At 38.6% G+C, this 15463-nt stretch overlaps 1 protein-coding gene across 1 annotated transcript in view; it reads right to left on the reverse strand.

Moving 5' to 3' along the window:
• LAMA4 (laminin subunit alpha 4) overlaps positions 1-15463 on the reverse strand; it is a 141364-nt gene that overhangs the window by 58446 nt on the left and 67455 nt on the right. The window contains exons 7-11 of the mRNA XM_036249053.1: positions 14300-14451; positions 12379-12489; positions 6599-6710; positions 3168-3335; positions 817-1010 (exon numbers count right to left, since the gene is read on the reverse strand). Of these exons, the coding sequence (XP_036104946.1) occupies positions 817-1010; positions 3168-3335; positions 6599-6710; positions 12379-12489; positions 14300-14451 (737 nt within the window). The remainder of the gene's footprint in view (positions 1-816; positions 1011-3167; positions 3336-6598; positions 6711-12378; positions 12490-14299; positions 14452-15463) is intronic.

Raw genomic sequence — 15463 nt, forward strand, 5'->3', positions numbered from 1 at the left:
TTCCTCACCTCTTTGTCTTTGCGTGACCTCGGCTTGAATTAGACTCCCTATGTCTGCAGCTGCTGGGCAGCCTGGCTGTGAGACTTATCATGCTTTTCCAAACACTACACACATCCTTACAGGAACATGATCCTGGGTTGCTTTGGTGCTCTGGTGCTCTCAGTATAAAGAAAAGTTAGGTAAAGGAATAGTGCAATACTTAGTTACTTGCAAGAGCAACACATGCATACCTGGCGGACCTAAGCACCAAGAACGACTGCATTCTTATCAACGCAAAAGCTAAACAATTCTAATGGTTTCAACTTGATTTTAGTTGTATACATTTGCATTAACAAATTACAGTGGCAAAAAATGTGCAAACATTTAAAAATATAAATATTTAGCCCTGGCCAGTTTGTTTGGCTCAGCGTTTAGAGTGTCAGCCCTCAGACTAAAGGGTCACAAGTTTGATTCCTAGTCAAGGGCTCGTAACTGGGTTCTGGGTTCAATCCCTGGCCCCAGTTGGGGTTCTGCTGGAAGGAACCAATTGATGTATCTCTCTCACATAGATGTTTCTTTCTCTCTCTCTCACTCTCTCTCTTTCTCCCTCTCTCTCCTTCCCTCCCTCCCTTCCTTCCACTCTATCTAAAAATTGATGAAAAAATATCCTTGGGTGAGGATTAACAAAATAAATGAATAAATAAGTAAAATAAAATAAAAATATAAATATTTAAATGTGCCAGTATTTTAAAATATTGTGTACCAACGGTACCCTTTTGGCATAAATTTGTGTTATTTATGTCTGAAATGTATTTACAGTTAGAGTGTCCACTGTACCTCATGGTCCCGTTGCCTGGCTGCTGTGGCTCTGTTCATATCTTCTGCATCCCTGATATGGTCAAGGGCCTGGTCAAGTGATTCCTGGAGGTCTGACAACTTAGCATTGTAGTCATCCAGCTGCTCCAGGACCACAGGAAACAGAGAGCGGGTATCATTGTGCCGCCGCTGCCAACTCTCAGCCTGGCTCAACACTGGGAAGAAAAATAACATGGAAACTCAGTCTGGACTTCTCCTGTCTCCTCCCATTCCATCCAGCATTCAGCAAAGATGCAAACTTGTCAGGCTATTCCACCTTTAGCAATAGAGATTGACAGGGCTATTCACAAAATAAACCCAAGTTTTATATTTGAAGTAAAAAAAAAAAAAATGCTATTTCATAGGGTTTGACAGCCCCTGGATGGCAGTCAGTCAAAAGACAGGTTTGATTAGCTTTCCTATTGAGATTATGTTTTATGTGGAAACCTTGTCATTATGCTGTGTTCAGTATTACCCAGATTTCTGATTTTACCATACAAAGGGGATTTATTAAAGTAACCAATATTATTGTCTTTTACTGACAAATGATGTTTATAACCATTCATTTTCTGTATTCTCTCCAGGCAACCATTTTTAGTTAGTTAGCTCCTTTAGGGCAAACCTAAATCATCATTTTGGGTGAAAAGATTAAATGGCAATGTTATATGCTTAAACTTTGTGTGTGTCTTAGTTCCATAATCCAAGTTACATACATTAACTATGTGCCTTAATTCCATTTTTCCTCTAGGTAATATCAGGCTGTCTTGCTCAGGTTTTGTATTTTCTTTGGTCACCATGAGCAGATGACACAAGTTCATGGTTGAGTAAAGAAAGTGGTTGAAATGCCTTCACTAGCTAGAAGGTGACTAGGTGAGAGATGTGACTGGGCCCATTGCCCCAGGGCAGTCTTGTTAAATTCCAAGATGGGCAGCTTCATCTTGACTCAGAAATGGGGCCTGAGACTCTACTTTAGTTTAACGATTTCTATCACTTTATATGTTTGCTATCATAATATGCCTTTATGATAAGAATATTTCTCTTCTAGAGTGTTCACATTAAGTGTTTGCAGAAATTGATAGGGACAGTTGCCGAAAAATGATCTAGTGCAGGTGTTCCTCATCCTTTCTATGCTACAGGACCCTTTATAATCTAGTAAAACCCTCAGATCCCTTCTTATAATGTTCATTAAAATGCATAAAATCAAATACCTAGAATTAAAAAGGAAGCCAATATATTAAAAAACAAGTTGGTAATATAATAATATATGTGCTTCTTTATTAATGCAATAAATAATAAGATTTAGAGGCAGGTCTAATAACTACTATAATTGTGAATTATTGATAAACTTAATGTTTTGAAATAATAGCAACAGCTAAAATATGATATGTAAACCTGTGGTTTCTTTTGTTGATTGTGTAGATTAAAATGGCACAAATGCTTTGCAATTCTTCCCATCAAGAGTGGAGTCTATTTCCTTACCCCTTGAATCTGGGCTTGTCTTGACCAATGGACTAGATATGGCATTGTTGGATTCCAAGGCTAGGTCTAAAGAGACTTTACACTTTCCATTCTTGCCCTCTTGGAAAGCAGCAACAAGCCTAGGCTAGCTTCCTTGAACATAAGACATGGAGGAAGAAAGCCAGCCATCTCAGCTGAGGCCCTGGACACATGAGTGAGCTCAACCATGCCACATGGAGCAGAGATGAGCTGTCCAGGTTGAGTCTAGCCCAGTTGCCAACCCATGAAATCATGAGCAAATAAATGGTTATTGTTTTAAATGAATATTTTTGGATGGATTATTAGATAGTAATTGAAAACTGATATAGAGACCAACTTAGAGTTTCCCTATTGCTACTGTGATTTGATGTCTACATGCATCATTAAAGGAAATGTTAAATTCCCATTGAGATTAAAAGTCATTCATGAACCTCAGAACATGAATGTTGATGAGCTTGTAGCTTTATTGGCTTCTTAACATAATTTTCCTTACTGTAATTCTGGGAATTGGTTCCCATTAGCCTTCCTTCCCCTGCTTCATTTGTTTTCACCAACTGCTAAGTCCCTATTTATTCTCTTCAAGAGTAAAAATTCTATAGATTCCTTGTCCAACTTCAGTTGTTTTTCAAAAGCTTAAGGTTAGGCCTGGATCTAAAAATTGTGGTCACATAGTCAAGGGGTGCTGAATGATTGCCCAAGGCCACATGTAAGTTCTAAATAGCCCTGAATATTGCGAATTGATTGTTTTGACTAAATGTTGCCCGGTGTCTCAGTGTCCTTTCCTGGACCCACAGAGAAAGCAGACATGTGCCGGGCTATAGGAGTTGAATACCTACATTCATGAGCTTCATCTGCCTCTTCATCGGCGAGCTCTCGGTGAGTGAAGAATGGCGGCCGGCTTCTGATCTCCTCCAGCATCTTCTGGGCCAGCACCAGCTTCTCAGAGATTTCCTCAGGGCTAAGCTCCTGCTCCTCCCCATAATAGAGCATCTTATTGTTGATCTCTGAAAAGAAGGACACAATGAGAGAAGGCAGGAGGGAGAGAGGACTGGGCATTTTACAGTGATGGCATTGAAAACACTGGCAAGTGTGGGCAAAGGGCAGGGCTGGTCCTAATGTGGAAAGAGACTCACTGAAAGACAGTATATTGATGTCCACACTGCAAATACTCATGCCAGCACCTGAGTTCAACATTTATTTCAGGGAGAAGTAAAACCTGAGAAAATTACTCCTCTTTGCTTCCCATTTAGTGTCTTCAGAATGGGAAAGGGATTAATACAAAGCCTACCCTGATTTCATGGAAACCTGTGTCTGGTTTTTGTAGTGATTAAAAAATGTTAATATTTAAGGCATGCAAATCTGGGGTCTTTGATCAACCTTTTATATAAAATACATAACTTGGAGAATATATTCTGAGGTATCTTCTGTCATATATAGGATGCATTGGATATATTAATTGTACTTTATTTTTTAACTTAATTTAATTTTTTATCCTCATCTGAGGACATTTTTGCATTTATCTTCAGATAGAGCGGGAGGGAGAGAGGAAGGAAGAGAGAGAGAAACATCGACATGAGAGAGACACATTGAGTGGTTGCCACCCACACGACCCCAACCGGGGCCAGGGACAAACCACAACCAAGGTATGTGCCCTTAGCGGGAACAGAACCCAGGACTCTCTGGTCCGTGGGCCAACACTCTAACCGCTGAGCCAAACGGCCAGGGCATTAATTGTACTTTAACCAAGGATTTATCAAGGCTTTAAGCCAAATTAAGAGCATACTATGGCTGTTCAAGTGAGTCTTTCAGATTGTTCTACAGACTAAATGTAATATAAAGGTTTGTGAATATTTTAGCAATTATTTGCCCTCTGTAGTCTGACTGTTTGTCAAGATTGTGCCATTTTGACTCTGGGTCATTTTACCCCATGTCCAAAAGTAGGATGGAGAATTTTAGAACTGGAGGGGCTGCTGAGGTTCAGATGGATTAGCTGAGTTGTCAAAATACCAGCAGAGCTGAATGGTTCTCTGACTCCCTGTTTCCACTACATATGACCAGATGAAAGTTATATAAGGGCCAGCTTATCCTATAGCAGCTCTGGGAGGAAGCATTTTATCTTCCTGGCATAAATGAAATTGTGTGCCTGTGGTTTACTGTGATCTATGCAGTTGGCCAGACAAACACAGGTGTCAAATAAATTATACCAAATAAGGGCTTGTATTTTATATGGCTAACAGCTTGAAGGTCACCAGCCGTTATTTTAGAGATGGCTGGGAACACAATGACACACGAGTGGTGTAGTGCAGCATCCTGAACTGCGAAGGAAGGAAGATAAATGAGGAAAGAGGTTTGGATGCTAGAAATGTTACTGAGAAAGTTATGGGGACACCAAGATATGCTTAAAAAAACTTATGAAGGGATTAAGCATTCACTTTTCAAGAAAGTCTAAAACACTAACCCCTGAAATAAAATAAATATAGATTCCCCTTTCCCCCCATAGAATTAGCACTAACAAAGCTAAATTCTTTGGTGTTTTGATAAAAAAATATTGAATTTATAATTTTGGTTTGTTTTATTTTAGCCACTTCTAACAGCGATTAGAAAAAGGAAATGTAAACAATAGCATTTTTGCCTCTGGTCTTCGGAGACTGCTCATACATTATTATAAAAAGGTAAAACCTGATGGAAATGATGGTTTCCCATTTACATTCTTTTGTAATTTTTTCATCTTTTTTTCTAAGCTGAAAGCAACGATTTTCAACCAGTATGCCACACGGCACACTGGTGTGCCTCAGAATTTTTAAAACATACAAAACCTACTTAGTTAGGGGCACTGACCTCTTTTCCCTTTAGACCGTCAAATAGAAAGATGACAACAATAACCTTTTTTTAAGTCAGATTGGCAAAAAATATAATGTATTTTTTGGTATGCTGCAGAATTTTAGTATTCAGTTTATGTGTGTCATGAGATGAAAAAAGTTAAAAATCGCTGCCTTAAAGGGTTAAATAAGAGGGCTTGGGAGCTTTCCTGATGAAAAACTTTAGAATAAAATTTTGAGTTACAAAAGCAAAGGTAAATTATTTTCTCTGAGGTAAATTATTTTCTCTGAATGGCTGAGTAGGATGCTGGCTTTACTTGCTACCTTGAGGGACATTTATTTCTTAATTAGATGAGGTCAGCTAATCTAGGTTCAATCTCACTTTTAGAACAAATCAATAGCAACTCTAACATGTTAGAGGAAAATTATGTTTTATTGGTAGATGCAAAAGCATTCAGTAATGAGGGCGGGAGTGGGAAGTGTTTGAAATATATGCCATTTGTTTTCATTGTGCATTATAGGCACCGAAGGAAATAGCAAATGATTAATTTTGACTCAATATATCTATTTTCTTGGAATATGCTCCCTTTACCTCAGTATGAAGATATGAATCTCCCACAGTGGGTCCCTTTATTGCCTTTGTGCCCTGAAATGCACTTGGTATTGTCATATAGCTCTTAATATATAGAATAATAAAAACTATGAAAAGACACATGTACTGTTTCCTAGCAGACTGTATGTAACCAAGGAATTTCTCTTTATCTTAGAACAAACAAAATAGCCTATTTTCTGTTGGTAAATGAAGGCTGGTTTTCAATGCACTATCAAGACAGTCTTTAAAATGCAGCCTGTACTTACCAGAGGTTAGAGCACAAATAAGTGAACCTTCAAGGGGGAAGGTAAAATCTACCCCAAAGCTTTAGAGCAAAGAAATCTCTCTCACTCTCCCCTCCCTGCTTTTCATCTGGGTTGGGGACAAGAGCATTTTGCCTGCTTGGTTCTTGGGAAAGAGCATCGGAATAGCTCAGGACGATAACTTGGGTTAGCACTCAGTTTACTGCCAACTCTAAAGGCAGTTTTTTTTTTTTTTTTTCCCTGCAAATAACCAGGAAAAACATGAATCCTATTCCACTGTTGCATTTTAGAGACACCGTAGCAGGCGATTTCCTCTGCCTAAAAGATATTCTGGCATTCCACTTCTGTAAAAGGCCTGGGAAGTGAGTGATTCTGTACATTTATTCTTGTAAACATTCAGACTGTAAGGACAAGTGCTCAGAAATCACAGATAAACTTGAGAAGCAGACCTTATATACGTTCAAACCTATAACACTCTAACAACCATTCTTGGCTCAATCATAAGCACCAACGGCAGCTGTTATTTTTTTATTGTTGTTAATAACAGGAATGATTCCTTGACGTCAAGCTGAACCGAAAGAGGATATATTTACCTTGGATTTTATCCCTCATGTCATGGGCTTGCTCTACAAGCTGAGTTGCGTGGTTAATGGTATCCATGCTTTCCTTCTGAGCCAGTTGGCTCTTTCTTGAGGCTTGACCTTCCTGTAAATAATCCGTGTAAATACCAGATTAAATTTACGAGAAGGGAATGTTGTATATGTTGATATGGGGGTAGGTGGGCATAATGTATTTCATAAACATAAATTTCCCTGACACATGAAAGTTCTATATCATATAAAATGGTCCCAGAAACTGTGCATGAAGGCTGATGGGATGCTCAGCTTTAGGATTACAGAATGCTATAAAATCAGACGCCATTCCCATGCTATCAGTCAGTTCAATCCAAACCACCCAGCTTTCATAGGTAATTTACTCTTTGAATTTTGACTGTATCTCAAGATGCCAGACTAGGACATTTTCCATGTGTGCTGAGCAGTTTGACACTGTGCTGACTACTGAGCTTAAAGCTTCAAAGGGAAATTTGTTGAGAAAGTAGGCAGATCTTGAAATGCTCCGTGCATCCCGTGGCTCCTGGGTGGTCCAACCACTGAATGACCACAGAAATTCAAAGGATTATGCTCGCTGGGCTAAATACCGTTTTCAGTGCTGCACTCCAGATTCCCATCGACAGTGATGGCCCTTGAGTACAAATAACTGTTCAAGCAGATTTGGCTCAGAGTGAATGGCGCTCTCCTCTGAGAAGCTGACTCCATTCTCTCGACGTGGGAGCTTCCGTTTCAGAGTTCCTACAAAGTATTTGTTAAATCCCAACTCAAATGTGGCTTCTGAAGAAAGGATGTGTGGGGGTGCATGTGTATATTTCTGTGTGTGGAAAGACAGAAACTGATCTAAGAAATGGTTCAAGGCCAGAACACTGGCCTGTATGCAAGGCATGGGGGATGCTGCTTCCCTTTGGCATCAGAAAGACTGACTCATGGGTTATATTTGAGAGGAGAATTCCTTCAGTTTGGCACTTGGTAGATGCCCCTTGCTTCATCTGGTGTGTTTGTTGTTGTGGTAGTTGTTGTTGGCTCAGCTCTGTCACAAAGGGCTACAGAACCTGAATGGACTGCAGGCTGATTTTCCACACGAAGCGCTGGTAGACTCAATGCACAGTTTCCCCAGGACCCGGAAGTAGCCATTTCAGACTTCTCTCTTCCCCCCAGTGTTTTAGCCAGAGGATTATACCAGGACTTTACCTGGAGTGTAAATGATGCAGAAATAGCATCATAGCAAACATAAGCCCTAGAGGCTTTTCATAGGGCAAGTGTGAAATCCCCTCCCCACAGAGCTCCCTGTGCAGCAGCAGGCCGCCGTCAGTCCCTTCCAGAGGACACTGCACTCTGAGTCAGTGCGGCCTTCACCCAATTCCCGTCTTCCTCTTGGCTTGTTCTAATGCTGTCCAGTGACTCAAAATTTGTGGTCACTTTAAAATTAGATGATGCAGAAAATAAGATGAATATTATTCTTGATGCTACCTCTCCCCACTTCTTAAAAATATGAACACAGCCATTTAAAACATTACAAAAATTTAACAAGTTGATTTTTGATCTAGTTTAACTTGAGTTCTATTTGCACAGCACAGCATCATATCTTTGACTTTGGCTTCCTCCTTCAAAGGAAAATGCTACTGTTATTAATGTGTTCATCTAATTTATTATGGAAACTTTGAATTGAAGTAATGAAAGACAGCTGGAAGATGTCTCTCTAACAAAACCTCTTCTTTCTGACAAACACCAGAGGGCGCTAATTTATATTTAACAAAGGAGAGGCAAAGAGGAACTTCCATTGCTTTAAGTTGCAAAATTACCGGCTATAATATATAGTAATGCCTTATGTGAATGTTATTTTTTCTGTAATTTTGTTTATGAAAGAAAACTAATGATATGAACATATGGTAAAACAGGTGTACCTTGCTTTAAGAAAAGCTGAAATTAAAAAATTATCTCACAACCATAAATCAGTTAATGGTTTACCCTGCAAATGGAGTAATCATTTACTCACCTAACCAGTGACTTCTTCTTGTAGGGATTCGATATAAAAAGTGGTAAGAAGTTTTTTGTCATAAAGTGCATAAAGAGTAATATACCTAGAGTACTAATTTTAAAAAAATCAACTTAAGTGAGGATGATAATCAAATCTATCTAGGGTGATCAAATATTTTATTGTTTAAATGGGGACACTACTGAGAGGGAAAGGGGGAATTTTAGATAATCACTCTGAGAGACAAGTATAAACAGGAACATTCTTGAAGAAAACAACAGTAGGAATATTTGTGTGCCATTTCAGAATCTATACAGTGATATCTACTTCTGTGGGTCTGCCTCCCTCCTTAACATTAAGACTTCCAAATACCTTCCCAGCCTTGATCTCTTCCCTGGGCAACAGACTCAATCAAATCTCTTAACTGCCTCCTGGGCATTCATAGATACCTCATCCTTAAAATGTCCAGGGTAATTCATTCTGTAGTTTTAGTCTTGGTTATCCATTTCTCCAAGCCAGAGCTCTCCTCTTTGTTTATTCTCATATCCAATTGATCACCAAATTGTTTTTATTCCACTTTTCTTTCTGGCCCCCTTTCTATTCCCCACTTCCACAGTCTCAGCTGATCCCTGTTCACAGCAATTCTTTTCAAACGAAGACAAGGTAGCAATAACCACTCCTGTTCAGATGACTGTGGCAGTCTCCTAATTTGTATCCCTGTCTTCAGAGTCTTTACTCACCAATCTGTCATCCTTACTGAGGAGGAATGTTTCTGAAATTCCAAATCTGATCAGCTCATTGTTCTAAGTAAATACTTCAATGTTTTCCAAAGTCCGCAGGATGAAATTCATATGTTCCTAGCATGGTGGCTAAGGTTCTTCATGATCTGGCCTCTGAGAACTTCTTTAGCGTATCTCCTGCTCCTTGACTTACAGTTAATCTTCGATAAGGCCAAAGCCAAAGTTCTTCTAGTCTCAAGAATACAATGTGTTGTTTTACGTCTTTCTGCTTTGTGGTAATATTCCCTTTCTTGGAAGTACTTGATAAACTCCTAGTCATTCTTCAATGCACAGGTCAATGCTCATCGTCTCTGAGAAGCCTTCCCTAAAGGACCCCTGCTGAAACAGTTATTGTTTCCTTAGAGTTCTCTCTTTAGGCTATATCATGCCTCAGTTATTGAATGCTGTTATATATATTTTTTACATGTCTCTTTTTCCTACTAGACTGTGAGCTCTTTGAGAGCAGGGGTCTTATCTATTCATTTCAGTGTATCTATCGCCTAGCACTATAAATAACTGTTATATACCAAGTATTACGTGGAATTGAAACATTTTTATTTTTTGTCCTGCCTTTTTGTCAGGATCAGAAATGAGGCTTAGATGCTTTTGATGTGTGGAGGTGACCTACTTTCCTTCCATTCCTAAAGATTTCTTTTCATCAAATGTATGGGCATCCTTTAGGGGGTTCCCAGGACAAAACCAGTAACTTCAGGTTAATGTAATTGTAAGATTTGGGTCACAAGAGATTCATTCTGCCAGATAATTTGCATATAGAAGTATTTTCAAGTTCAAGAGGGAACATCAATGTGATTTTTATCATTGTGGAAAACTACAGTGAAATCTTTCACTCCAAAGCCAAATATTACTTTCTTGATAGAAAGCTTTCTAAGACAAAGCTTTTCTTATATCCTTTTCGGAATCAATTATGGACTCTTCTAGACTAAGGGCTTGAGAATGCTTGAGAAGTCCTTATGACAGCCCTGGCCAGTTTGGCTCAGCAGTTGAGTGTCAGCCTGAGGAGCAGAGAGTCCCGGGTTCTGTTCCCGCTAGGGGTACGTACCACAAAAAGAAGAAGAAGAAGAAGAAGAAGAAGAAGAAGAAGAAGTCCTTTTGACAAAGGCCAGAGCCACTGATTTTGAAGTATTTCAGCAGGTTCTTGTACCATCAGGACTGTTCTAGTCAGAAGGACATTATTTTCAGTAAGAATCGATAGAAACAGCTGGGTGAATATTCCAGTAGCTTTATCACCATCTTCTGAATTGGTGGTATGTTCTTGTTGTCCTGAAGCCTTTTCTACTAGGATGTTACTTTCAAGCTTGCATTATTTCTCCCTATGAAAGCCTGCATTTAACTTATATTGAAAGTAGAAAAATTATACAACAAAATGATCTATAACTCTGTGTCTGAGCTGTGGGAAGAACGAATCTTGGTGAAAACGTTTCTTCAAGAATTGAGACACTTCTGGCAAGTTCCAACCATGATACCAAAATGAAATCATAATGAACTTTTCACAGAGATTTCTTTCTTTCTTAGTATCTCCTTTGAAACTTAAGAGATCTTGCTGCTTTTCAAATGCTGGTAGTTGGATTAATATGCAACACTACATGGGAAGCAAGTACCATTTTCATGTACATTTCAAAGTAGTTGAATATTCCAAGGGTCTAATTAGAGTAATTAACATTTTTAAGAGTATAAGCTCTTAAAAGTTGAAGAGCTGCAAGGTCAAAGGAGATTATCAGAGTTACTTTAACCTTTATTTTAGGAGAAAATGAGAATTGTTTTTGAAAAGCACTCCAACAGTTTATGCTAAATACCATTATAGGAAAGCAGAAATTCCAGAGTACTCTGAGCAACACTAATGGAACATAACAAGGAAAAAAAAGTGTTAAACATTATAATATGTTAAATAGGGTGTCATGTGGCTTAGTTGTATTTTTTTTTTTTATCACTATGGAGGATGGATAGTTTTCCATTGGGCTCCTGGGAAGTGTATTTAATAGTCTCTCACATTGATTGTGCTCAAGTTTAAATGCTTTTCTTGTTAATTTCTGAGAGCTTTTACAAGTCACGTTTCCCTTAATATTTTTCTTAGTCTTGTTGACTTTTTCATGTATTCAGTTGTTTTACTGGGTATTTGAAATTTTATCTTGTCAAATCTATTATATCATTTTATCGAAATTCTTTATTCTGTATTTATTTGTTTATTTATTTATTTATTTTTTCTTTATAGAATTATACACAAGGTTTATGAAAACACATTAGTCTATTAACAGGTGGTATATTTAACTTAGTATGTTAGCTTTCTACTGCTGCATAACTTATATTTATTATCTCTCAGTTTCCATGGGTAAAGAGTCTGGGCCATGCTTAGTTGGGTTTTCTGTTCAAGATCTCACAAGGCTACAATCATGGTGTCATCATGATAGCACTGGGGTCTTATCTGTGGCTTGGGTCCTCTTCCAACCTTATGCTGTATTTAAATATATTGTTATTTCCTCCCAATTTCAAATAAATATTTAGTTCGGTTTTCTTGTGACTTTGAGATTAAAACTCAAGTCTTCAATGTGCCAGGAACTTTTTTTCCTGCCAAAGTGCAAAATTGCTTTCTCAGCACAATTCATCTTCTTTCCTTTTATTATTTAATGCGTCCTTTAGCAAACATTTACATTTTGTATGCTATATAGTAAAGCTTATTTCTGGGTGCTCTATAGCTCTCAGTCAGAAAATGCTAAGGCAAACAGCTGAACAACTATCCTAATTGAAACATATATCAACCATATTAACCAGTAGCTAGTATAAAATAAAGTTCCCTATAAAACACAGTTTTTCAAGGAAACCAGTCAAAATGGGAGGAAATAGTAGAGATGAGTATACTTTTGATTTATTTTAAGATACTTGAGTCACTGCATATTTTCTGAGCTGTGTTAAGCTTCAGTTGTTTGTGACTAGCTAGGCTCATACGAGCTGAATCCTTTCTCTGAAGGCAGTCCCAGAAACTGAATACATACCCTTCCAGCTAAGTCGTCCAGGTCAGACAGAAGGCTTTTCATTGTATTCTCAGCATTGTTGATTTGTATCTTTCTTAGGATATACTGGTTTTCTCTTTCTGACAATTTTGTCTGTGGAAAAAAATAATTTGAAAATATTCAGTAGATGTGCACACCGGGTATGTAAAAATAAACACGAAACTCTTCCCATGTTGGAGGACTCAGAGTAGAATGTGAGCCTCTGTTCACAAAATAGTGGGGTCTGTAGGCTCTTGCAGCCTGGTGTGAAGGTTGGGGTCTGCATGAGAGTTCTCAGGACCCTAGGGGCTAAAATTCTTTGAGCTTTGCTCATCAGGCAGAGACCCTGGCCTGGGCTGTGCTGGCCATGGGGAAAGGGCATCTTTTTCTAATTTGCACAAATGCACAATATAGACTGATGGTGGCCTTGGGTGTTCTGAGCTCTAAAATATCAGTTTTAAAAGATTTTGGAAGAAATCATCATCCCACAGAGATGAATGTAAATGGAATTTAGAAATTTGATTTTTTCTTTTAAGAAGAGCAGTTCTCTTTATTTTAGGCCATTTACCCCTTTCTTTCCCATTTTTGAGGAGTTTGGTCCAAATATGGCTTTATTCAGATTTCTCTGGAGTAAGCCCATCAACCTTTGCACTGACTTCCCGTCAGCTATCATTCTACCTCTTTAAGTCAGGCTGCTGGGCAAGAGGATTCAAGTAGTGTCAAGAGGCCTGCATCTGGGTGACTCCTCTGAGAATTAGTACTTTCATGTGTCCAAACATATGAGTTTGGACAAGAACAATTTTTCAGTTTGGAATAGAATGCTCACTAGGATTCCATCCAGCTGTACAAATTTGTGATTTTTGTTTTGTTTTGCATTTTACATATTTGACCAATTGCTGTGCATGGCATTTGCACCTCCAAATGTAGAGTACTTGCTATGCTAGGTACTGTTCTAACTGCTTTCCACATATCAACTCACTGAATTCTCTCAACAATCCATGAGATGGTTCAATAGTTTTCCTCAATTCCAGATGACAAAACTGAAGAATAAAGAGGTTAAATAACTTACCTAAGATTACATAGCTAATAAGTGTCAGAACTGGCACTTGAATGCAAACGATCTAAATTCAAAGTTTATGTTCTTAACTATTCTACTAAATTGTGTAAATAAAAGTGTGATGTATTAATTGTATTGTCCTTTAGCTAATTATTATTGTTTTTTTTTTGTTTTGTTTTTTTTTTAATATCTGTTGTTTGTGATAGAAGCCCATGATTCAGAGGAGAGAAATAAAACCATTTCTTAAAGCTTCAATATACAGGCACCGTTAGTCTGTTGCCTGCCTTTAACTTGTTTATTAGAGATTAACCACTAGACCTGTGAGGTGAAACAGAGCATGTGAGTATGTTGTGTGAGTGTGGGAAAATGACTAGAAATATGACAGTGAGAAGGAAAGGTAAGGGTAAGAGACAGAGATAGAGATAAAAATGGAGACAGAGATAGAGATAAAAATGGAGAGAGAGAGAGAGAGAGAGAGAGAGAGAGAGAGAGAAAGAGAGAGAGAAGTTTCTAAAGAAACTCCTCAAAACATTGCAGATTGAGGGTAGAGTAATGGTATGTCTGTGGTAATTACTTGAATGACAAATGTACAGCTTCACCAAGGAAATAAGAGTGTTTAGCGTCCCTCAATAGTTCACTACATAGATACTAGTTTTTTAGTCATTTTTTTTTCTGTGTTAACCTTTTTATAGATGGCAGCTTTTGGTTTAGGCTGAGGCCCATGCTTACAACTAACTTGATATAATTTCCTATGTCTAACCATTTGTAGTAGCCACGAGACTCAGATACCGAAACTGATAGGAGTTACTAGGGGTGACTCTGTGAAACCAGAATGAAAACGCGCAGAAGTACAATATTTCTGCATACTTTGAGGAGGTAGATGGTGGAGTTCATTTCATTCACGTGTCTATGAGCAGCTGCACCAGAGGACACACTCAGCAGACCAGACTTGCTTTCTTCAATGGAGACCGCAGCTAACCGAAGGTCATCCGTCAGATCCCAGATGCACTTATCACAGCCTGGAGGTAGAATGCACATGTCATTTCTTCAAAATCAAAAATCAATTGGAAGCATGCTTCTTTAAGGATATCACCATATGCAGTTCCTTAGTCACTACTATTCTCATTTTTGTTTCTTGAGGTGCTATCCTGTGCTACAAAACTAGACCTTATACTCAAAGTGGAGTAGAGCCCAAGAAGAGCCAAACTGTACATCAAGTACTATCCCCACTTAAAAGATAACAAAAAGCAAACAACACATGCAATAGGGAAAGTAGGTTAACATGAATCCTAAGTGTGAACTGAGACAGAAAGAAAGCATGAAAGGGCCAGCCATCTGGGTTGGGTAGGTAAGGAGAAGCCTTGTCCACTTTTTTTCAGTAGTGGACAGCCCTCTGGGATGACTCTCTTCATGTCAGGCTTTGGGCTTTTGTTTGGTGCCCACTGGTGAAGACAGCTATTTGCTAGGCACCCCTTCTTTCCTATCATCTTTTCTAATCTTCGTTCAGGTTCTAGAACCTCTTACTCCGTGGCCTCACCCCAGGGGTGACTAACTCAGCACCTCCCCATGGCCTGACCTCCTGTCTGATGAGGTTGTTGCAATTTCTCATTGCTCCTTGCATTTCACATTTGAGTTCCTTTGACCACTGTCATTATTCCCCAGGGACCCCAATGCCTCCTAGAGCACATTCACAAGTATACTCTTAGAAACATTCCTGTTCTCAATCTCTCTCTGTCAGATTATACTCTCTTCTGGAGAACTGGTAAATGAACACAAAAGTGTTAATAGTTGTTAATATGTTAATTTGTTACTTGAAGTTTAACATGGTCTTACTCATATCCACTCTCAGAGGAACATCAGGCTGGAGGGGAAAATGAATAGGGCCAGGCAGGTATCTTGATGTCCTTAAAGTGACCTTGCTAAGGGGACCACCTAGGTATCCATGTATAAACTTTACCCTGCTTGTGCCTCACATTCTGTGCCATCTTCTAAAATGTAATTCATTGGTAAGATTAATCTCTTGGGTCCAGA

The sequence above is a fragment of the Molossus molossus genome, unplaced genomic scaffold (genome assembly GCF_014108415.1).
Source record: "Molossus molossus isolate mMolMol1 unplaced genomic scaffold, mMolMol1.p scaffold_m16_p_8, whole genome shotgun sequence".
NCBI lineage: Eukaryota > Metazoa > Chordata > Mammalia > Chiroptera > Molossidae > Molossus > Molossus molossus.